The following is a 24,898-nucleotide window of genomic DNA, read 5'->3' on the forward strand; positions in this document are numbered from 1 at the left end:
CCCTCTGAACTGTACTGTACAGAGGCGCTCCTCTGCGGAATCCTGCAGCTGCTCCAGGTGACGCCCCCAAATCCACACTGGCGCAGACGTCACCCCGCACCGACCCTACCCCTCGGTCCGTCGGTGGTTCCCTTGGGTAGTTCTTCCTGCCACTCTGACTCTCCCCGCCCCCGCCTCGCCCAGCAGGCTGCGGTCCCTTTAAAGGCGCGCTGGTGTGGGGCCGCCCCTTGTCTCGGGGCTGGCTCGGGAGTAGCGCAGTCGCCAAAGCCGCCGCTGCCAAAGCCGCAGCCACTAGCCGGGTATGGCCATGGCGTCCCCGGCCATCGGGCAGCGCCCGTACCCGCTACTCTTGGACCCCGAGCCGCCGCACTATCTACAGAGCCTGAGCGGTCCCGAGCCGCCGCCGCCGCCCCCCGACCGGTCCTCGCGCCGCTGTGTCCCGGCGCCCCTCTCCACTGCGCCCGGGGCGCACGAGGGGCGCAGCGCCCGGAGGGCTGCCCGGGGGAACCTGGAGCCCCCAGCCAGGGCCTCCCGACCCGCTCGCCCGCTCCGGCCTGGTCTGCAGCAGAGACTGCGGCGGCGGCCTGGAGCGCCCCGACCCCGCGACGTGCGGAGCATCTTCGAGCAGCCGCAGGATCCCCGAGTCCCAGCGGAGCGAGGCGAGGGGCACTGCTTCGCGGAATTGGTGCTGCCGGGCGGCCCCGGCTGGTGTGACGTGTGTGGACGAGAGGTGCTGCGGCAGGCGCTGCGCTGCGCTAGTAAGTGTGAAGGCAGGGGAGGGGCGCGCGGGGAGACCGCAGTCTGGGGGCGAAGGACTGGTAGGGCCCTGGGGCAGGCAGACAGGGGCCATTACACTCTCTGGCTCCAGGGGAGCCCTGACCATAAGGAGGTAACCCCTGGGGACAGTCCGCTCCTTAGTTCCCTGACCGGTATCCTTTAGTGCCTGCCCACTGCCTAGGTATGGTTATGCGGTAGTTAACAGATACCTGTCTCCTGACAGGTACATGCCTCGGCCCTACACACACACACACACACACACTCGCACGCAGGTTGTGTGGGTGGGTGGGTGATGGCCTCGGCGACAAGGTCATTCTGTCATCTCCCTGTGCACCCTCATGGTTTCGTTGTGAGTTCTTGGGAGTGGGTTGTGAGACTGATGTTGAGATGACCGTTTGACCTTTGCTTATTAGGGTTACAAAACGCTTGTTTGTCCGCTCAGACCTCTCCTCCAGGCTCAGACCTCTCCTCCAGGGGGACCTATTGGGACATGGAGGAGACCTTGTTAGGCTTCGGATAAAGGCAGGCTGTGAGACTGAAGAGAGCCTGAAGTCACCTTGAACCCGTGCCCCCTCCTGCCTTTCGCCTCTGGCCCCTCAAAACTTTGGACTCTGCTCCAATGTTTGGCTGTGCCCTGCCTCCTCCCCTTCCTCCTCTTGGGTTCCTGCCCTAGTCCTCATGCTCTAACATTACTCAACTCCTGACAGGGTCCCTTCATCTCCACAGTTCTCAGGCCCCTCCAGTCACCTCCTGAGCCAGGCTCTTCTCAAAGCCAGAAAACACTGGGCCCCCAGTGTATTTATTCTCTGAGCTAATCTTCAGTTTTCTTGGGGGTTTATTATTTTTCTCCTCCTACAGTTAGGGGTGCGTATGCCTTTAATAGGTGTCCACCCTCCACCCCCTCCCCGGCATTTGCTCTTGCGTGTTTAGCAGAGGATATCCACAGCCATGTGTTCATGTGTTTACATGATATTTCAAATAACTGAAGCCCAAAGCACAGACAATGGCACAGCCTCTAACAAGCATCTCTGGAAATGGATTGTGGTTTGCGTCTTTCAGCAAAGGCCCTTCCCCCGTGACAGCAGCCTTACATCTCCCATCCAACTATAGCCTTGGACAGCAGCAGCGATTTCCACATCAGGAAAACCCTACCTTTTCTCTGCCTGCAGTCTGCAGCCGAGGCTGTTCAGTGTGCTACCCGCTGCAGCTGGCTGCAGGGAAATAGAGCTCAGACTCTAAGCCTGGATCAACTGGAAGGGAAAGATTGGAAGGGCAAGTGGGTGCTGCTCTTTCCTCCACCAGAACTCCCAGTTCAGGTGCTAATTAAGAAGGAAGGAGCAAAGGTTTGTAAAGGTACATGTTGTGGGTAGAGGGGCTGCTGTCCTTTGGTAAATGACTGCAGTAGAATCGAGTGCAACTTACCCTTGCATGTGTCGGCAGCTTTTGCACTTTCAAGATTCCCTGACTGCATCCAACAACCCCTATACACAGGGAGAGAGCCGGGAGCCTCAGTGAAATGAGTTTTATCATAGCTGGAATCCCAGGAAATCTGCTTCATTGGCATTCCAGTTTGTAGTTAGACTTTGGGGAACTATATCACTTGTTGAAGATTTTGCACATCGTTTTGTGATTTTCTTTTTCTGGTTTGGTGATAATGGTGCCTTTGTGTGTATTTGCATGTGCCTGTGTGAGATACTCCATGATTACATGAATTGATCATCATGTCACATCAGAATTGTTGATCTCCTTTGATTAAGTCATACATCATGTCTAGTGGCAGGAAGACTCAGGCCCCCGGGCAGTACCTCTGACTTTGTGCGTGACTTGGTGAGGTCTTTTTACTTTCCTGGGCTCTCATGGCCCCCCACATAGTTGGTTTAATACTAACGATGTCTGAACACCGGAGAGAAAGCAAAACTGGAATCAAGGTGCTACAAAAAGGAGTCTCTGTTTGTCATGATTAATATTTAACTAATTGTGAACCTATGGCTGGATGGCAAAAGTTGAGAAACATTCTGATGTGCAGATGAGGGCTGGCAGGTGGAGACATGGCAGGCCAAACTCGTGGAGCATCTTTCTTCAAGTTGAAGGGTCTGATTCCATGGTGGGGTTGCTTTGTTTTATCTTCATTTTGAAAAGCAAGTGTTAGAAATAGGGCTTTGAAAAAATCCTACTACGCAGTAGTTAAGAGTACAGACTGGAACCAGAGCCCTGGGTTTGAATCCTGACTACCACTTCGTCCCCGTGTTACCCCCGGATGTCTCTGTGTTCTGCTTCCTTGTTTAAAAAAAATGGGGATAATGATATTACCTACTTCAGCATGTGAATGTGAGAATTAAATGGATTAATATACATAAGGCACTCGGAACAGGGCCTAGCAAAATGCAATACGAATGTTTAATTCGATATGATTGTTATTGTCCCCTCCCATCTAACAACTGTAACAACTAGTCTGGGCTCGTGACACCTCCTAGGATTACCTTTCGAAGCAGTGAGTACAATTTGCAAACTCTGCCTGGTTGCTGAGCTAAGTGGGGAGGTGACTGCCATAGGCATCCCAGAAAATTTAGGTATTAGGCGTCCTGTAGAAATGCCACTCCTACCTGATGTCCTGCTGTGGCTGAGGAGACCCTTCTGTGCCTGGCATAGGAGCCACGAAGTCATTGGCTCCTTGTCTTTGTGTTACTTGCACCTAGCAGAGTGCCAGGCACACAGCAGGGTCTCACTACGTGGTGAGTGATGAAAATGATGGCTTGTTTGTGCTATTAAATATCCCTGCCCTTGGAAACAAGCAGGAGGGCATTGGGTATGTGAATGACATCTGTCTGCCTAGGAGGCTGACATTGGGTGGGAACCATGTTGGCAGAAGGAGCTTTTAGTAAGGAAAACATTTTAGAAAACACTCTTCCCATTGTCTGTCTGCCTTTTTAGCAAAAGTTCATCTAACCTAAGCTTACCCCACTTCAAGGTCTGTAACCAAGCTTTGGTTAATGCTGGATTTGTGAACAGGGAAGTTCAGAGTTAATATTAATTTCTAGGATTAAAGAAATCATAGTTGTGAGATAGAGAAGGAAATCCAGTGGTGATATGTGGAAAGACAGAGAGAGAAAGAAAGGTTGTGTGAGCACATGTGTGTGTTTTGGGGTAGGGGTGGTGGTGAGGGTGAGAATGCATTTCTAGCATTCTAGTGGGGAATGGTCAACAGCAAATAACCAGAGAAACTCACTGGCTGCCCTTTGACTTTGTTCTCAGGGTCTTTCCCTTACAGATGATGTCCCTTACTCTTCCTTCTGTAGAAGGTGCATGGAGGTGGCCTTTTACCTTTCATCTCATTTTGGTGGCTGCGTAAGCCATCCTGGACCAGGGAATGGTCTGGCACTTGGAGAAACCTAAGCCTTACTCAAACCCTCCTGGAGATGCTTAGACACACCTTGACCATTATCAGTGAATGCCACCTGTCTGCTCCTGGAGTCAGAGTCTCTCTCCAGAGGGGTGTTATTCAGGGCTGTGAAGTGTTAAGTGATTGGAATTGCATGGTTGAAAGGGAGGCCCTCTAACCTCCCGACTCTGTGATAGATTTTAATGATGTTGTGAATACAAGGCCCTGCCATGCAGCCCTCAGGGAAGGGCACCGGGACTATTCTTATTAAGAATGTCTGATGTCTCCTGAGGCCTCTAGTCTGGTCTCTCTAGTCTTGCTGCTGCACTATTGGCTGGGTTCAACTCTACTTTCTGCACTTTCTGCACAGCTGGAAGCACCTGCAGGACAGCCCCCTGACCCTGCAGACCCATCCCCCTCTTGCGCGTTCTTTTTGAAAAAGGCTCCTAGAACATTGGCACTGATTCTTCCTGTAGCAGAGAAAGGTCTTCATTTCAGGCCTCTCAGAAATCATCCTGTGTTATTCTGGCGGCTTCTGTATTTATTTACCTTGGGCACTTGGAAGGTATTTGTGCACCCAGCAGCACTGAGTGTGTGGTGTGTGTTTTCCTTGATTTAGCCCCATGTTTGGCTTTAGAGTTTAAGAAAATGAAGCACAGAAATGGATATTTTGTTGTTAAAGATTGTGGGAATACCCCACTCCCAAGCCCTCTCCTACCCCTGGCTCTAATTGGGGTCTTCTTCTTGGGGAAGGTCCTGTTGGAGGATGTGTATGTTAGGGGCCAGGGAAAGGACCTGGAATGCTTTCAAAAAGGCCTTCTGAGCTCCCCATGCTGCAGCCCGGTTTTCCTCCTCTCCCTGCTTCCTGTCTTATCAAAAGATGAAAGTGAAAGGATTAAATGTGCGCTTAATTTTCCCCACTATTCATCAGAGCATGAAATTTTCTGATTATGGAGTGCGGGGGGCTTGAATCCCAGGTACAGTCAAAAATGATTAATGCCACTTGTCTGCCAGCCTAATTAGACTTGGTAATGAACGTGTGTGTTTGCCTGCTGATCCTGCGGAGTTATTAGGTGGAAGTGAATTGACGTCTCCTCGCAGCATTGAGGGTTTGGTCTGCTATCCTCTCTCTTCTCCCCAGTTCTACTGGCTAGCCAGCCTGTGCCAAGCCTGGCAGGTAGTCCCTGAGGGACAAAGAAAAGACAGCCTCCAGCCCAGTCCCAAGGGCCCTGCTGGGTGGGAGAGTGAATTTATCCTGTCAGGGAGCCACTTTCTGTGAAGTGTGAGCAGATCAGGGGCCAGAGCTCAGGAGAAGCTGCCGCGAGGCCGAGCCCAGGTCTGAGAATGGGCACAAGAAGAATTCTTTGCATGTCAGTAGTGTCTTTTCCCTGAAGAGCCCAAAGTGTTTTCATGCCCACTGCTACATTCATGCTCAAAATAGCTTCATGAGGTCAGAATACAGGGATACAGGGATGCTTAGTTCAGTTGAAAGGGAGTTACCTGGTCAGGAGTTACCTGCTGGCTTTGCCAGGGACAGCGGTAAAGTTAGAACCTCTCGGGCAGGCCTCATTCTGACAGGTCTTCAAGGCTGTCCTGACGTCTCAGGCCCTCAAGCCATTTCCTCCACTTTGGGCTTCAGATCCAGCACCTCTGTGTGAGAGGCAGTTACCTGAGATGGGATGGCCATGGGTGGGTCCCAGCTCCTGCACCCCAGTGTTCTCCCACAGGGCTCTCTCTGGCTCCCACACCCACCCCTCATCCCTCAGTTTCCCCCATGGAGGGCAGCTGCTGGCACTCTTGCCCTGCCCAAGCTTACTATGAAGGCTGCTGAGGAACCTGTAAACACGTCTCTGGCCTCACCAGAGGCCCTTCCTGTTCGCATTCCTCAGATGGCAAGGTGAGTATCCTTGGGTGGGTGAGTATTTGTGGGTGTGCAAAGCATGCAAGCTCCCCACCCCCAGCCCTTCTGAGGGAGCCATGTTCCTGGGGCTCAGTCAACACCAGCTGGTACAATGTCTTTCTCACAAGCTTGCAGACCTGGGTCTGTGCTGGTGGCAGGATGTTTTCTGCCTCCCTGCTGGGTCTCGCTCCCTCTCTGCTGACTCTGGGCACCTGCCCCTCCCGCAAGGCTCTTTCTGACTCTCCAAGGCAGGGTGGGGAAGGGCTGGCGGCAGCTGGGAAGGCCAGGCCTGACTGGGGAGATGGTTTTGCATTTAGTCATTTTCAGTTTTTTTCCAAGAGTTTTGGCAAGCCTCTCTCCACATGTTCCAGGCTGGATCTCAGGGTCGGAAGGGGAACAGAGCCAGTTTTGGGGCTTAGGGGAAACAGCAAGGAGGCTGAGGTGATGATGTTAGACCAGGCAGAAGGCTGGGTTCCCTGGGGGCACTGGTTTAAGTGGAATAAGGTCAGAGCTTGGGAGCAGTCATGGGTTGCCCCACCCCAAGGTCAAGACTATCTTGACTCAGACCTGGGGAAGTGACTTTTGAGTTTTTTCTGAAGCACTCATAACCATGCTGAGGAGACTCAGGCAGAGCCTGGTAGACCCCAAGAATTCTCCGTGGTGTGGTCGTTGGCTGAAGTGGCCCACAGGGCCATGCTGGGCCTGTTCTAGCATGCCTATGGTTCCTAGAGTACACAAAGGTTTGTGAGAGATGTACCCATCGGGAAATCTTTGAGGTTTGATTCTCTTTTTTGCCCTTTTTGGAGAGGAAGGAGGAAGAGCAGTGGGGTCCCTCCTGGCATCGCAGCATGTGTCCAGCCTCCCAGGGGAGAATGCCTCACTTTGGCTGAGGAGTCTGGTGACTCCTGGGAATTGTAGCACATTCCAGATTTTCTTTTGGATTTTCCTACCTATAACTACTGCCCTGGCTCCATTTGAGGGCATGGGGCAGAGGGTTGAGGGGGAGTGCAAGATGTGCGTGCTGAGGGTCTGCAAAAGGGTGGTGTTGGAAAGGGCAGTCTGTTCATTTTTGTGTGGCACTGAGCAGGTGAGTGGATGGCTGAGTATGACATTTACCTGTGACAGGTTTATTCTTCAGTGGAGGGCCTGTGTGCCACCTTCTTCTGAGGTGATGATGTTATCCTGTGTGCTCCCCATTCCTGTTTTTTGAACAAACATATTTCCAGGGTGGGGCAGGTCTTATTTAGACGTCTGCAGTGGCCATTGGCTGGGGCTGCTAGAAAATTAAATCGTGGCTTACATAGACCTTTAAGAAATCAGACTCCAGGTTTTCATGAAAGTCAGGCCAAAAAGAAGAGCGATGTTCTTACTTTTTAAAAATCCTTTTATGTTTTGTTTCTACTGGACGCTAGAACTGGAAAAGAATTACCATTGTGTTTGCTGAAGATACAAGCTGCCATTCTGTGAACCTGCTAGGATGAGAATATTCACATGGAACAGGAAGAGTTGAGAATGGCAAAGAAATTGTCAGAGCAGAAATAACTTTGTTGCACTTGGCGGTCACTAAGGCCGTTTGGTGTGCACTGCCTCTGTCAGGATTGCAGTTTTCTTGTTTGGTAGATAGAGCTGATGTAATCAGGGCCATCTCATAGATGAGGAAACACAGCATTCAGGGAAGTCAAATGACTTCACTAAGATAACCCCGATCATTAGTAGCAAAACCAGCACCAGAACCCAGCACGGCATTTTGCCTTAGACTAACATCATTGATCTCGCAAGTTAGTTGACTTCACTTATTCATCTGCTGCCCTTCTGCCGGTGAATGCTGAAATGTCCAAAAAGGGAGGTACAGAAAAAAAAGGAAGGTGAGCCATATACAAGCTAGATAATCAGCCAGGACTGGGTAATTGAGAGTTGGCTCCACTTCAGCCAATTTTCAACAATCAGTTTCTAAATTGATCGTCATCATGTGTAAATCATGAGATCTTTAGACAAAGGGTGAAGTTTTTCCATATCTTAAGATGAAAGAAACAAGTGTGTCTCTCCCCGTTCCCACCTCGCCCCGTAGGTGTTCAGCGTGTGAAGGGGGTGGGCCTGGAAATGCAGGTGGAGGATCTTTTTCTGTTCCGCTCCTCCTTCTTGCCATGACCCAGCTGTCAGAGCTCATGACACAGGACTAGTCAGGGACCAAAGTGAAATTAACAGACTGGATCCTAGAGCGGACAGCTAGGGTGAAGAAGAGATAGATAGGTACTGGACAATAATCTGAGGTTGCCTAATGGACCTCTGGCTCTGGCCCCACGAGAAACAGTACATCTGGGGACACCTCCCACCCCTAAGCCGGCTCTGACTCTGTATATTTCTCCAGGTCCGTCTCTTATTTGGGAGCAGGTACCACTGCTTATTTTTCTTGCTGATTTGCAGGAGGCTGTTTTTTCTATCCAAGTTGAATGAAGTTGCAGACTTCGTGGTTTCTGCTGAAAGAATTATGTGGGTTTTATCGAGACCATCCTGGCTAACACGGTGAAACCCCGTCTCTACTAAAAATACAAAAACTAGCTGGGCGAGGTGGCGGGCGCCTGTAGTCCCAGCTACTCGGGAGGCTGAGGCAGGAGAATGGCGTAAACCCGGGAGGCGGAGCTTGCAGTGAGCTGAGATCTGGCCACTGCACTCCAGTCCGGGCGACAGAGCGAGACTCCGCCTCAAAAAAAAAAAAAAAAAAAAAAAAAAAAAAAAAGAATTATGTGGGTTTTTTGCCTCTGAAGAAGGTATTAACCTACCCCCTCAAAAAAACTTCAGAGATGCCTTATTATTCAACTGAAACAACAGATTCCAGTTGTAACATGAGAGTTTTGAGAGAAATGTTGAGCATATTGTCCATGAATGTCTATCCTAGCGATGAGTGTTTTTTAAAAGCCATCTGGAGGTAACCTTTATATGAAATAGGGTGATAATATATTGTACCCCAGCAAGTAAGACGGTGAAGGTTGTTGCTTCAAATTACGCCAGACTTTGGCTGGACTTGCCTCCAGCATGGAGGTCATTGAGTCATCGCTTAGATGTTAGAGACAGCAAGAGGTCATTGCAGGCATTTCCCTGCCTCTAGGTAGTTCTCCTCCCAGACCATCATTACAGTAGAAAAATCTATCTAGTTTTCCAAAGGTCAGGAGTGAAGATCCTAGAGCTTCTGAAAGCCCCATCTCCAGACTCTGCCAGTTCTTTCCTGTTGTCTTTCCCAATGACTTAACCTGTCAAAGAACAGCTCAGTGATGAGGAGAAAAGAGAAGTGAGGTCAGCATATTCTGCAGCCCAAACGGGGCATTCGGAAGGGATTTCCCCGCATTACATGTGCCTTTTACTTTTCTCTTTCTTTCTTTCTTTCTTTCTTTCTTTCTTTCTTTCTTTCTTTCTTTCCTTCTTTCTTTCCTTCCTTCCTTCCTTCCTTCCTTCCTTCCTTCCTTCCTTCCTTCCTTCCTTCCTTCCTTCCTCCTTCCTTCCTTCTTCTTTCTTTCTTTCTTTCTTCTTTCTTTCTTTCTTTCTTTCTTCTTCTTTCTTCTTTCTTTCTTTTTTTGAGATGGAGTCTCGTTCTGTCGCCCAGGCTGGAGTGCAGTGGCGCGATCTCGGCTCACCGCAACCTCCACCTCCTGGGTTCAAGTGATTCTCCTGCCTCAGCCTCCTGAGTAGCTGGTACTACACATGCATGCCACCACACCCGGCTGATTTTTTTTGTATTTTTAGTAGAGATGGGAATTCACCGTGATAGCCAGGATGGTCTCAATCTCCTGACCTCATGATCCACCTGCCTCGGCCTCCCAAAGCGCTGGGATTACAGGTGTCAGCCACCACGCCTGGCCGTGACTCATATTTTAAAGTTCCCCCAGCAGCCCCATGCTCTCTTCTTTGAGGGCAGGGATGGGAATGAGCCCTTGCCTGTGCTCAGCCAGGCAGGACTTCCTGGGCCGCCTTGGAGATCTTGGGTGCAAGGACTAGAGCTACAGCAGGGCAAGGAACTTGGCTCCCACCCCTTGCTTGATGGTCCCAAGTGTCATTTCAGGACCTGGACTTGTTTATGCCCTTCTTCTGGTACAGAAGTTGCTTGGTAAACTAGAGAGGGCCACAACAAAGGCTATGGGCAGCTCCCTTCTCCCTGAGGAAGCATTAGGGAGAAAGAACCAGTCTGCAACTGAGGAAGGGTGGCATCCGAGCACAGACGTGTAAGTGCATCTTCCACAAGAGATTCTGCAAGTGTGTGATTCCTCTGAGGTGCATTTCCTCTGGTTAAGGGAGAGGTGTCCCTGCTGGGCATGGTGGCTTCACACCTGTAATCCCAGCACTTTGGGAGACTGAGGCAGGATAGTCTCTTGAGTCCAGGAGTTCAAGACCAGCCTGGGAACATGGTGAGACCTCCACCTCCACAAAAAATATAAAAATTAACTGGGTATGGTGATGCCTGCCTGTAGCCCCAGCTACATGCTGGGAGGTAAGAGAATCACTTGAGCCCAGGAGGTCAAGGCTGCCGTGAGCCATGATTGGACCATTGTACTCCAACCTGGGCAACAGAGCAAGATCCTGCCTCAAAAGAAAAAAGAAAAAAGAACAAGTGTCCCCCCTTCATGTTAAACTGGTCTCTGCTGGTGGTTGACAGGTGAGTCCTGTCATCTCTGGGCAGCCTGGGAGGGGCACCCCTCTCTAATGGCTTTTCTGGAAGGCTCTGCTGCCTGTCTGGTGCCAGTCTTCTATCTTGGACTGGGCAACAGGGCCTCCCAGAACTTTTCTACTAGGGCTTGGCAGCTTCTGGGAGTCACAGTGAGGGAACACCTGTGAGGGCAAGAGAATAACATTTCTGCCCTTTTGTGAGAGACTGATCTTTTCTCACCACCCCGCACCCATAGGGTCGCATCCTCTTCTACTCAGGTATCTAGTCTCAGATAAATGAATGGCCTGACCCTCTTAAAGCAACACCACCTCCTTACGGGCCCTTCCCCCACCTGGGCTTAGCACGGGAGGATGTGAATTAGCCCCAGTTTGTCCCTTAGGAGCCTGTACAGCTGGTGAAGCATTAGGAATCCACCATCCCCAAAGAAATCCATTAACGAGCTCCTGGGCTGGGCACGTGGTGTGAGGTAACCGATCACTTCTGTCGTCTGAAACTTTGGAGACATTGATTTTCAGACTCACAGGCGCGACTGAGAAGTGAGGCTCGGGGCAGGCTCTTCCCTGCAGCCTGTTTGGTGGGGGCATTTTTATCTTATCAAGCTAAAAGCCCCAGGAATAGAAAGTTTTCCATTGGGGGAGGTGGAGGGGAAAGGACCTCAGTGCGGAGAGAGAAGGATCGTCAGTCAGTCGGTGCGTGTACCAGAGCCTGAGGGCCCAGGTGACTGTCTGGGTCATGCGAGGCCCAGGGCCCTCCCCGGAGCCCTCCCCAACCCGGCACTCCACCCCTGACGCCAAGCCTGGAGAAAAGCTATTGATCTCCTGTGCTGAGATGACTGAGGGCCAGGAGGAGAAGGCCACCACTGCCTGCTTTGGGACGGTCACTGCTCAGCTCCAGCGGCTCTTCTGCAGGCTCCCGAAGAGCCGCTCGGTCTCCAAAAAGCACCAGATCCTGCAGAGGTTCCGCAACGGGGCCCGGAGGGCTCGGGGTAGGTCCAAGCCAATCTGGTTGGGGGAGCTTGGGTTCTGAGGCGTCTGCTCCTGGCCTCTCCCATGGAAAAAGAGTACAGGATCTTTCTGGCAGTCTGCTATTTAGTGCTGAGTTCAGCACCACTCCTTGGCCCTCCTGATTCCACAGAGACAAAGGCTTAGGTACTGTCACCTTGCCTGGTATGGGCTGAACAGCCAGACCCAAAGGACATGGTCTGCCTGTTTCGGAGGCCTTGAGTTGGTAGTGGATTTTAACAACTTTTTGTTGGCTGAGAATTAGGGCCAAGCAGTCGTCTTAATCAGGATCACTGAGCTGGCAGAATATGGGTGTCTCAGATGGCCACTGTTTTCCATTCTGCCTATCATGTAGCCCTTCAGACCCTGCTGAGCTGCTGAATCAGCCTTCTGAGGACCGGGGAACAGTGACGTTTCCCAGGCAAAGGCTTCTTACCTGCAGAGTTAGTGAAGGTACAGGCTGCATGGGGCTGGAAGCTGCTGGGCAGAACACAGCTGGACAGGAGCCCCGGCCTCGGGAAGTGGCCAGATCACTGATTCCTCTCCTGAGCACTAATTAGGGCAAGAACAGTCCTTGCCTGAAGAAGGATAACTGGACGGCATAGCAGTGAGTGAAAGATAAGAGCCAGAGACAGCAGCAATCCAAATCATCATAGGACCTTAGGTCATCCCATGCCCCTTTTCCAATGAAAGGAAGCTAGGACCAGCAAAAGGCAGCCTGCTGGTGGCAGTGCCAGGACCAGGAACCCTGGGCACGTGCCTTCCAGCCTTGGATTCCTTCCGCTGTCTCATGCTGTCCACAGCATCTTACATTTCTGTAGCACTCTCTGCTAAAGACTCAGAGCATTTACGTTTGTTTGCTTTCACTATCATTTATTCCCTCCAGATCCTGGTGTGGTGGGAATGGGAAGGGGATTATTCTGTTTCACAGATGAGACAGCTCACACAAGTAAGGCCCCCGTTGAAGGTCATTGCCATCTGGCTGGGTCTGGAACCCGCTTCTCTTTAACGATTGGCACTCTTTGGGGCATACACACTTTTCTTGGGCCCCCGTCCCCATTTTTCTCTATACTTCTCTCATATACTTTCAAGAATCAGTGGGGATCTAGGCGGGGCACCACACTAAGTCATAGGAATGGGACTAAAATGAAGTGCCTTCTCTGGGCTAAGTTTTTGGAAGCAGAGTTTTAAAAAACAATAGGATCTTGACTATGAAAAATATGACTTTTCTGATTAAGGCTTTCCCTCTTGAGAAGTGGAAATTTTAATTGAACTAGACCTAATCCCCATTTGAAGACAAATATTCCTTAGCCAGCCTGAATAATTTATCCTCATCGATAGCCTAATACATACTGTGACCTTCACTGAGAAGAGAATTGGACACCGAGTTTCTCAATTTAAATGCTCACGAGCGTGTTGGTATTCATCCCTCTTTCCCCCTCCCTTACTCTCTAAGAATTATTCAACAGATCATTTCCTTGCTCCTCTGCTATTCAGCCCAAGGAGTTATAGATTTAAGTAAAATCAATCAGGGCTGAAGTGGCAGCATTAAGGTCAGGGCACATACTGCACTGTGGCTGTGATGGGCTTGCTTAACTTGTGTTAGCATTTGGGCTTAATTGACAACAGAAGAGGGGAGAAGACAGGATGCTCACGATGTTGGGAAAGGTGGACTGCAGACTGTGGACGTCTGGAATATCCTAACTCACTCGCAGCCTGGAGTGTGGCATTTAAGAAAATGTGCTTGGTGGCCAGGTGCGGTGGCTCACGCCTGTAATCCCAGCACTTTGGGAGGCCAAGGCAGCCAGATCACCTGAGGTCAGGAGTTCAAGACCAGCCTGGCTAACATGGCAAAACCCTGTCTCTACTAAAAACAGAAGAATTAGCTGGGCAAGGAGATGGGCACCTGTAATCCCAGCTACTCAGGAGGCTGAGGCAGGAGAATTGTTTGAATCTGGGAGGCAGAGGTTGCAGTGAGCCAAAATCGTGCCACTGCACTCCAACCCAGGTGACAAAGTGAGACTCCATCTCAAAAAAAAAAAAAAAAAAAAACAGGCTTGGAGCCAGGCTGCCTTGAGTCAGGATCCTGGAGTTACCACTTTCTGGCTCTAGGGCCTTCCTCCTACAGATTAGCCTCTCTGAGCCTCGTTTTTCCAAGTATCAGATAGTGCAGAAGATCCCAACTGGTGTGGAGTGGATTAAACATCAAACAGTTGAAACCATACTTGGTGCATAGAAAGCCCTGCACTGGGAGCTGCTGGTGCTGAGTGCTCCCAGGAAGACTTTTCAGAACTGCTCCCCGTAGGTCACTGGGACAAGCCTGCAGCACGGTTGTCTGCTCCTCCATTGTACCTGGGCCAGGGTGGACTGCCTGCATCTCAGTGGGAGAGATAGGATTTGAAGGTTGCCCAGGCAAACATAGAGGAGAGACATAAACTCATAAACACATTCCCTGGAAAAATTCCTATCATTGAGTTTACTACATCACATAATTAACAGGCAGAGCTAGATTCGCCCACTGGGTATCTTTAGGAGCTAAGCAAGCATGTCACCAAGGAGCAAGTCATATGTCATTTTAAAAGGCTGCTGGGGGGTCTGCGGGAAACAGGCCTGGGTCTCTCCAGAAGTCTCTGGTGGTCCTGGCTGCAGCGATGCAGCTGTAAAGAAGCCTTTGTGTGTCTCCAGCAGAGAGGGCCTCTGACATAATCTATTTACTTTCCTTCTCACTGCAAAAAAGCCTGCTTTCGCCCAGTTGATGATTGGCATTTTGAATGGCTGCAAGTGACATCAAAGCAGGTGTGGAAAAACCAGTTGGATGTAGTAGCCTGGCTGTCCCATGACGGACTGAACCTGCCTGCTCCTGGCCTCCTGTGACCTCCTGGCACTAGAACTGGGCATACCTGTGGTGCATTCATATCTGTATTTCTGCACCAGCTTCATCTGCCATCCTGCAGTTTGCATATGCCCAGCCAGGTCTCCTTGCAATCCTATTTGGCTGTCCTTATCTTTGGGGCCTGTGGCATACTACCACAAATATACTCCAGCCTAAAAAGAAGCTAGGCTGCCCTTTGCCCCTTCTCAGAGATGATTGCCTGCCTTAAACACAGAAACACAAGCAAACAAAAGCAACCCTCCCCTCCTCTTTCCATACGTGCCCCTCACCTCTACAGCCCAAATCCTTTGTCAGCTACTCAGGGTCCTCCGTCTGTCTTCTCAGGGGCCCCAGGGATGGCTGAGAGGGCCCAGAGCCCAGGGGGACCTCTGCTGCTTTGTCTCTCTTACACCCAGAGCAGAGTGACACATACCTAGAGGAGGGGCCCCTCCTGAGCAGGCCTGGGGCAGAGAGGGTATCTGGCAGCTCCGCACTGGCTTTGGATACCACGGGCTTGTTGCTATTTGTTGAGTTCCCTTAAACCCAACTGCCTACAGTGTTTTAAATTACTTTTTATTTTCTTAAGGTGCTTGGCAATAGCATTTCTTTTTTTCCCGTGGTGATGATCAAACCAGTATATATCTTTACTGAGCTCACTCTCTCTCTCGAATCCTTTTACACACTTCTTCCTGTCACACGCAGTCTTGGTTGTGACTGCCTGTGCTTTGTAACAGTGAGCTATGGGAGGCCCTCAGTCAGCACATGGTGAGTGAATGCAGGCCACACATGCACAAATGAACAACCAGTTAGGAGCTGGGTGGATGCGGAAAGAGGGGAGATGGAACCATAGAAAAAGGTTCCCTCTTCTCTCCCTGTGTATCTCTGAGTACATGTGTCCTGATGGTGACACATAATTTAATTGCCCTGTTCAGAAACTATGCTGTGTCTTTGCACTTCTCTCTGCATGGCCATACCCTAAATGCAAATTGAGCATTTCCCGATGTGGTGTCGGAGGGTCCAGGTGACAAATCTCTCACATTCACTTGCACGTGAGGAATGAGGTCCGTTTGGCTTGCTCGCCCCAGCACCCTGCCCCAAACCATTTACTTTTACACTTTCTCCCAAAATAGATTGCCTCTTACCATTCTTGACCAAGCGGGGATTCTCAGGGCTGCTTTGTGATGTGCACTGAGGGCCTGCAGACTTTCCCACCTCTTTCTGCGCCCTCCACATTTTCTCCTGGCCATCACTGTCATCAACAAGCTGTACTGCATGAGGCCACAGTGCGATGGTATAAGAAAGTCGGTCAAATAGAGGTGCATCTCTTAAAGGGGCAAAGAGCATCATCAGGAAACATAATGTATATAAAAATTACAAAGAACCCCCTAAAATGTAGTCAAGCCAAAAATGAATTAAAATTTAAGAATTTAAAATGGTTTAGCTATTGTAAGATGACTGAATTCATTTAAACGTAAAGCTAATTTTAGACAACAGTGGGCTATTGTTAAAACAATAGAGACGTTATAAACATTGGATGTATTAAAAAATATATGCCAGGTGTGGTGGCTCACGCCTGTAATCCCAGCACTTTGGGAGACTGAGGTGGGCAGACCACCTGAAGTCAGGAGTTCAAGACTAGCCTGGCCAACAAGGTAAAACCCTACCCTACTAAAAATGCAAAAATTAGCCAGGCATGGTGGCGGGCACCTGTAATATGATATTAGGAAACATCAAGGGATGGGGCAGAAGAGATGGGAAGGAGAGCTCTCACATTGTCCTAGCAGGGAGTCAGTTAATACAGTCTAAAGTTGAAGCATAGTTTGCTAAAAATGACTCAACACTATTACATTTATTTATTATACACACACACACAGACACACACACACACACACACACACACAGAAAGTGGGGACATGCTTCAGGCTGCAGCACCCCCAAAGAACAAAATGGTGGGAACAGGCCATGTGGAGAAGGTACCGGGAGTCAGGCCTGTCCCCCTTGTCCTAGGTGCCTGGCAGGCGCTCCTCTTACTTCCTGCATCTTGTCTGAACTTGTTGTGAACTGTCTTGCCCTCTCTTCCTCTGCCCACTCCTCCCAAGACACCCCCACCTCAACACGCCCAGCCTGGCCTGGCCACAGTACCTTCCTTTTGTTGGTGTTTTCAGCCTAGGGATGTGTGGTTGTGTTGGAGATGGATGATTAATGTGCCTGCCTGAAAGGCACACCCACCCACACCCACCTACGTGAGACAGGATGGTGCCCCTACGGGCCAGCCGGGGTGCCCAAGTTCTGCCAGGCAGGCTGGGTGTGTTTGGGAGGAGGGCACAGGGGACACATCCAGCCTGCCTGGGAATGTGGCTTGGAGAATAAATCACTGATACATTGGGACCCAGGTTCCAGAAAGATTTTTTTTTTTTTTTTTTTTTTTTTTTTAGAGACAGGGTCTTACTCTGTCCCCCAAGCGGGAGTACATGGACCAATCATAGCTCATTACAAGCTTGAACTCCGGGGCTCGAGCTGTCCTCTCATCTCACCCACCTGAGTAGCTCGGTCTACAGGCAAACACTACCCGCCACCCAGACTAAGGTTTTAATTGTTTTGTAGAGCTGTTTTTTGTTTTTTTTTTTTTTTAAAGAAGAAAACAATTGTTTTAATTGTTTTGTTTTGTTGCCCAGACTGGTCCCAAATTCCTGACCTCAAGCAATCCTCCTGCCTCAGCCTCCCACAGTGCTGGGATTACAGGCGTGAGCTACCTTGAGGGCCCCAGAGAGAATTTTAATATCTGGTTTGGTCTCTGAGCAACAACTGAGCAGATCTTATGCCTTTCCCTTTAGTACAAAATGGCCGCTCAAAAGTGTATGTCAACCCCACCCAGCCCTGCCACACAGAAAACTGATAGAGTCATTTTGGAAGAGAGTAAAGACCAGGATCTTGGGATGGTCTTTGGCTCTCTTGCCTGTGCCTCGGTTCAGCAGAGGCTCCCAGCTTCGCCCCATGTTTCCAGCACTTTCCCTCCTCGCCGGCCTTGGAGGAGCCTCCTTCCATAAAGCCCTCCACCCCAACCCACTGTTTTACATGGGAACTCAGCATCTGAGCCAAACTGGAGCGTGCTCAGGCGCATCCCCTCTTGGCTCTTCCCACAGAGACGACAACCTCTGGGTGTCATCTGCCCATCTTGCCTGTCCACGTGAGGGGCTGGCCATCTCTGACCTTAGAGTTCCAGGTCACTCATCTTACCATTACATTGAGCTTTCCTGTTTGCTTCCTGGTTTGTTTTCTGGCACTGTGTGTGTATGTGTGTGTGCTGGAGTTGGGGCTGGGGTTGTGTGGAGGGAGGGAGCAGTTGTGTGCCTCCAGGCCCTCTGGGTTGGGCTGCGGGATGCTGAATGCCCCCAGGGTGGTCTGTCCTCTAAATCAAGGAACTACAGTAAGTGGTCTCAAGAGGGCTGGGGTTCGCCTCCTTCCTGGAAACATAAGGATACAGATGTCCTGAGCTGGCTGCCTGACCCTTGGAGTGAGGAGTTTCCATTCCCTTGCTGCCCGCCTCACTAGGAGTTTAGCCAGGAGTTTGAAAAACTTATAGATCATGTTGATTTTGGCAATGGCTGCAGACCTCCAGGCTTGACTATCACAGTCTCTCTGCCTTCCCACTCATCAGCATGACCTATCCTTCCAGCCCCCGGCTTTACTCCTCTGGACCCATTAAAGGCAGGGAGGGAAGTGGGACCAGGTGGGAGGAGCTCAGAGGGGCAGGAAAGTTGCACAATTCTTCTTACCCTAATACGTTAGAAGGGGACCTGAAAATTGAGAGGGTTTTTGGCTGGCATCACATGCTTAGTCAACAGGAAGCTGGGTGGACTCAGGCATCTCACAGCATTGAAAATGACAGCTGCCATTTACTGAGCACCTACCATATACCATATGATGTCCATCTCTTTCCATGACATCATAGCATAGGCCGCTGGTCCTCAGGGAGAGTGGGGAAGGGGGTGTTAAGGTTTGCCGTAAGATTGGCTTTCTTCAAAAAGGCCTAGGAGTGTTCAGAGAATGGGCATAGGTTCCTGGATTCAGAAGTTGTCCTGCTTTCCCTCAGGCATCAGAAGTTGCTTTGTCCATGCAGAGTGAGAAGCTGCTGTTCACTGACCTGGGATTGACCACAGGGGAGGCTGGTAGCTCTGCTGTCATCCGGGCTCAGTCACCTCGGTGCCTGCCTCGCCCTCACCCACACCTTGGCCTGGGCTGGAGGCAGGGAGAGTTAAGTGGAGCGTTCTATGTTGTCTCTATCTTGCATGCAACTCTGGGGTGAAAGAGCCTTAAGGGTTTCTTATCAACAGAATAAGTTCTTATCAACATACCCTTTTTCTGGTTCAGAAAACAGCCACTCGGGCTATGCAACCACATGGCAGAGGGTGCGTGTGTGTGCCTCTGTGTGTGTGTGCATTTGGCAACTGGGGTGGGGCAAAAACTAACATTGGCAGCCCTGGGGATTAAGGGGAGGTTTGTAGCTTCTGAATTTTGGAAAAACAGTCTCCTAGCTGTGGAACTCCTATGTAGTTCCACCGGCTGGCTTTACCTCTTCAGGGCTAAAGGGAAAGAAGTAATGCCATCTCCAAGCACAGGCCACGATGGCCTGTGGGCTATGTTTGAGGTGACCTTGGCAGTAACCTTCAGGGACTGTGAAGCTCAGGAGCAGGCCTGGTGGAGGTAGGCAGGCCACCTTGGCCTCAGTTTACCACTCCCTAGCCTCCCTGTCCAGTCCTTCCAGCCCACTGTGATCTCTGGAGAAGGTTTCCACTAGAAACCGCCATCTATTTGGGACTAAGGGCTCTGTGCTCCTAATATGGCCCAGGGAGGGTCCATGTTGTGGACTGAACTGGGCTTTCCCCAAAAATGATATACTTAAGTCCTAAAGCCCAGGCTGGGCATGGTGAATCACGCCTGTAATCCCAGCACTTTGGGAGGCTGAAGTGGGAGGATCACTTGAAGCCAGGAGTTTGATACCAGCCTGGGCAACATAGAGAGACTGTGTTTCAACAGCAACAAAAAAATCAGCTGGGCATGGTGGCGCGCACCTGTAGTCCTAGCTACTCAGGACACTAAGGTAGGAAGATGGCTTAAGCCTAGGAGTTTGAGGTTACAGTGAGCTATGGTCATGCCACTGTACTCCAACCTGGGTGAGAGAGTGAGACCCTGTCTCAAAAAAGAAAAAAAAAGTTCTAACCCCCAGTAGCTCAGAATGAAACCTTATTTGGAAATATGGTAGTTGCAGGTGTCATTAAGATGAGGTCACACTGGAGTAGGGTGGCCTCCTAATTCAATATGACTGGTATTCTTTTTTTTTTTTTTTTTGAGACGGAGTCTCGCTCTGTCCCCCAGGCTGGAGTGCAGTGGCGCGATCTTGGCTCACTGCAAGCTCCACCTCCTGGGTTCACGCCATTCTCCTGCCTCAGCCTCCTGAGTAGCTAGGACTACAGGCGCCCGCCACCGCGCCCGGCTAATTTTTTGTATTTTAGGTATTCTTTTTTTTTTTTTTTTTGAGACGGAGTCTCGCTCTGTCCCCCAGGCTGGAGTTCAGTGGCGCGATCTCGGCTTACTGCAAGCTCCGCCTCCTGGGTTCACGCCATTCTCCTGCCTCAGCCTCCTGAGTAGCTAGGACTACAGGCGCCTGCCACCACGCCCGGCTAATTTTTTGTATTTTTAGTAGAGACGGGGTTTCACCGTGGTCTCTATCTCCTGACCTTGTGATCCGCCTGCCTCGGCCTCCCAAAGTGCTAGGATTACAGGCGTGAGCCACCGCACCCAGCTGACTGGTATTCTTATAAGAAGACAGAAGCACAGGGAGAACGCCAGGTGATGATGGACGCAGAGGCTGGAGTCATGCAACTGCACACCAAGGAATCCAGCAAATCATCAGAAGCCAGAAAGAGGCAACACAGGACTCTCCTGCATATTTCAGAGCAGGCCTGGTCCCGCCAACACTTGATTTCAATCTAGCCTCCAGAACTGCGAGACAGTAATTTTCTATTTAAGTCACCTGGTTCATCATACTTGGTTCCTGTGGTCCTGGGTGCTGAGGTCCTGGGCCCTCCATCCCAGCTCCTGGTTGTGGCTCCCCCCTGGGGAGAGGGGCTCCTATTGTCGTTTGTCTCCTTCATTTCCGTTTACAGTTGTCCCCTTCTATATATTTTCATAGGCCCCTATTCCAAATCCTGGAAGCACATTTGCTTTTCTCAAAGCATCCCCTAGGAATAGGGATAGGGGCTCTCGTTGGAAGGAAAGGCTAGAAAGGGGAAAGGATCATTTGACTTTACAGATAGCAATGTTAATATCAAGATATGCCTCTTCTCCCAGAGAAACTACAGCTAGAACCTACAAATGTTGCTCCCTAATCTGTTGCTGCGTTTTGTTGGCGAGATCCTTGTCCTCTTTAGTGATGACAGAATCCCATGCCTCCTCTTGGCCCCTGTGATAAGGTCATAGGGGTTACCTGGAGTCTGATCTCCTGTGGAAGCTCCCCAGAGCTGCCTGCACCCCGAAGCCCTCCCTGTCTGCTCTGGCTGGCAACTGTCTCTAGTTGAGCAAGCTTCCTAAGTCTGTGCCACAGCCAGGCCCCTGCTTTGGGCTGTCTCTGTTGTTAGATATCTTTTCACATGTGCATCCCATCTGCCCAGTGAGCCTGGGTTTCCCAGGTTTCTTGTCTAATTCATCCTTACCCTCTGGCTGGCACAGAGCATGAGGAAGTCCCCATGCTCCAGACGTTGATGCTGCTGCCAGAGGAGATGGCACTCGCTGTCCAGGGAGGGCTGAACTCTTCCTTCCTGGAAGCTGTGCTCCACCCAGAGTTTCACTTTTCCCTCCCTCCTTCCTCATCCAAACTGAGCACCTACCCAGGTGCAGTGGCTCACACCTTAATCCCAGCACTTTGGGAGGCAGAGGTGGGGAAATCACTTGAGCCCAGGAGTTCGAGACCAGCCTGGGCAAAATGGTGAAACCCTTTTTAATTAGCCAGGTGTGGTGGTGGGTGCCTGCAGTCCCAGCTACTCAGGAGACTGAGGTGGGAGGATTGCTTGAGCCTAGGAGGTGGAGGCTGCAGTGAGCCATGATAGCGCCACTGCTACTTCAGCCTGGGTGGCAGAGTGAAACTCTGTCTCAAAAAGAAAAAACAAAAAACAAAACATAAATTGAGCACCAGCTGAAGATTGTGGAGGACAATGGAATACCAAGGGTAGGATTTGGTTTGGTTTGGTTTGGCAGCAGCCCGTGATGGGCTGCCTTAAGAGAACTGCGGTCTGTGGAGAATTAACTACCGGGTTCTAGTGGAAAGTGGCCCTGTCTTTGGAATCTCATGGGTCTCCCCAATCACTGAACACGTCAGGCCTGCAGGCTGTTGGAGAAAGGCATGGGGGCTCTGACTTCATCTCTGCTGGCCTAAAAGCCCTGAGCTTGGCATTTCTAGGACCAGGAAATGTGAAGATGTGCTTCAGGTTCTGCTGCAGCCTGTGATTACATGGTCCGATGGAACAGTCTTTGGTGCTCAAACAAGCTTCTTATAAAATCCCAGAACACTTCCCAGAGTCTTCTGCTCCTTAGCGTTGTCCAGCTCAGCATGGTGATGTTTTCAGGGTGTGTATGTGTGTGTGTGTGAGAGATTCAGATGCACAGATGGACACAGACTACCTGTGCCAATAGGACAAGAGCTAAAAGAGGAGGCGAGAGAAACTCCTCCTCTCCCAGGTGCCTTCCCATTTGTGCTTTATGGCAGCTCTCATCACCGTGGAGTTGGGTGAGCTTTCAATCCTTCCTCCTTTTCCTTGTTGCCACTTTTTGGCATCCCCAGAGCATTCTTCGTTGCTCAGAGCTCTACCCGAGCCATATAGGTGTGTCCCAGGGCCAGCGCCGCGAACAACGCGGCCCATTGTGGGCTGTGGCCTCAGTGCTCCCTTATCAAAGCCCTGGTGTTTCTGGGCACTGCGGACAGAAGTTTGGCCTGCACTTCCCTTTGCACCCTTCACCTTACTAAAGGGGAGGCTGTTTTTGTGCTGAGCAAGAGGTCTCCCACGGAGGGCCCAGAAATGCATGTGGGTGCCTGCAGGTGCATGGGTGCATGCCCCAGGGAGCTGACTTCATTCATTTCTGTCTCCAAGTGAGAGGAGGAGGGAGGCCTAGCGAACCGTGGGATCTGAAGGAGAGGATATTGGTGGGCTTCACTTTCGAGCACAAGAGAGATGAGCAGTGGAGCTTCCAGACGCTGTTGCAGAAAGGTGGTCGGGCCATGAGTAGGAAGGTCGTGCAGTTCTTGGATCTCTGTGTGTCCCCACATTTGTCACGGTGCTCCCCTGCAGACATTAGTGGCAAAACCCATGCAAGAAACATGGCCCAGGTGCTTATCTTTGGGTGAGTAAGGGAAGGGGCAGCTGGGGAGAGGGGGGTGTCATTCCAAAGCTCCCCAAAAGAGGGGAGAAAAGGAGCCATCACCCCTCCCCAAGACAGTGTGTTCTATGGTGGCTTTAAAAGTCGACACCAAATGTACTGAATTTTTGGAGCTTGTTAGAAGGAAGGAAAAGCGTTTCGAGGTGCCTGAGCCTTTATCAACCAAAAGTGGTCCCCTAATCCCCAGGTATGCAACCAAGTCCAGGCTGTCACAACTCCTGCCACAAACCCCGACCACCAGTCTGGGAGGCAGAAGATCTGACCTCGAGAAAGTCACTCAGTCTCTAGGCCCCAATTTTCTATCTGTAAAATGGAAATAATAATGATTGCAGAGTCACACAAAGTAATGCAGGTGAAAGCAGTTTGCAAACGTGTAAAGCACTTAACTTGCATCCTTCCTGGGGGCTCGGAGAGCAGGGTGGCATTGTCACGCTGTCTCCCTCCCCACCACTTCTCTCCTGTGCTGCTCTTCCCACTGGGAACTAATGCAATCTTCCAGGTTATTTCTCTGTGTGAAAGTGGGGAGGAATCCTGCCTGTCCCCTAATCTCCCTTTGGTTCTTTCCCTCCAGACTGTAAATTCACCTGTCACCCAGAATGCCGCAGCCTGATCCGGTTGGACTGCAGTCAGCAGGAGGGTTCATCCCGGGACAGACCCTCTCCAGAAAGCACCCTCACCCTGACCTTCAGCCAGGTAGGTGACAAAACTCCCATACTGGGATGGGAACAGCCTCTGCAGGTGCCCCAGGTTCCACTTTTTCTCCCAGGAGCTCTGGTGAGCAGGAGGTGGCATGAGGCCTCAGATTCCACATGCACTGGATGGAGTTCACAGACATTCTCTTCCAAGGGTACTAGGAGCAGTGACACAGAGAACTCTGAAGATACTCAGAAGTCCCCTGTAGTTCTCCCCCAGTACAGAGCCTATTGTGGCTTAGGGCTCTGAGCCAGAGATGTGGGTATGGGTGAGCAGTGGGGTGGCTTCCAGAAAAGCCTTCTGACAGTTCCTAAAGGCCTCATAGCCCTGGGACAGTGGGGATGCTGGGGCTGAGGCATTTCAAGCACATTGTTCAGCCAGGTCAGCGCAACCTTCACAGGGCCTGGGCAAATGTTCCCTCCCTGTGTTAAAGAACCAGAAAATGGATGTCCAAAGCAGTTTTTGGTTCTGGGTTTTGTAAAGACACTTGAGCGGCAATGTATCTGAACTTTGATTTCTAGGATTTAGAATGGAGACAGAGGAGTGTGTTTGTTGCTTCTTGCATTGAACAAGCATTTATTGAGTATCTACTGTGTACCAAGCATGGGTGAGAGTTGGGGTAATAAAAGATACATCACAGTTCTTGTCCTCAGATAGCTTACATTCTGGCAGGGGAGGCAGAATACCACCAAATAGCATATACTGTGATGCACGTTGCAATAAAAGTATGAACCAAGTGTTTGGATATATAGTACAATTGTTTCTGCTGGGAGAAATCAGGGAAGGCTTTCCAGAGGAGGTGATGTTTGATTTAAGCCTTAATGTGTGGGATGAAGGTTGCAAGTCAGGGAAGTAAGAATATCATCCTTTAATTCATTTAACAAATAAGTTTCAAATGTTTACCATGTGCCAGGCCCAGGAATGCTGAGGACTTAATGATGAAAATAACAGACATGGCTTCTATACATCCAGTGCTTAGAGTAGGGTAGGGGAGCAAGACTTTAAACAAATATATATCCTGTGTCTCTGACGGAAAAAGCTCAAGGTGCTCTGAGAAACTATACTGGGGGACCCAGGTGCTGGATGGGGGAGTCACGAGTAGTCCCAGGTCTCCAGAGTAGCCATCACATGCTTTTTCTGGAACACAATCAACAATGTTCAAATGCCTAATTCACCATGGGTGTTATCA

General features: G+C 50.5%; 1 protein-coding gene across 1 annotated transcript in view; it reads left to right on the forward strand.

The window, feature by feature from the left end:
- Window positions 1-201: 201 nt before the first annotated feature.
- Window positions 202-24,898, forward strand: part of RASSF5 (Ras association domain family member 5) — a 73,406-nt gene continuing 48,709 nt past the window's right edge. Inside the window, exons 1-2 of the mRNA XM_033198668.1 lie at window positions 202-758; window positions 23,588-23,709. Of these exons, the coding sequence (XP_033054559.1) occupies window positions 302-758; window positions 23,588-23,709 (579 nt within the window). The 5' untranslated portion in view covers window positions 202-301. The remainder of the gene's footprint in view (window positions 759-23,587; window positions 23,710-24,898) is intronic.

This window comes from Trachypithecus francoisi, unplaced genomic scaffold, assembly GCF_009764315.1.
Source record: "Trachypithecus francoisi isolate TF-2019V2 unplaced genomic scaffold, Tfra_2.0 Lachesis_group5, whole genome shotgun sequence".
In the NCBI taxonomy this organism is placed as follows: domain Eukaryota; kingdom Metazoa; phylum Chordata; class Mammalia; order Primates; family Cercopithecidae; genus Trachypithecus; species Trachypithecus francoisi.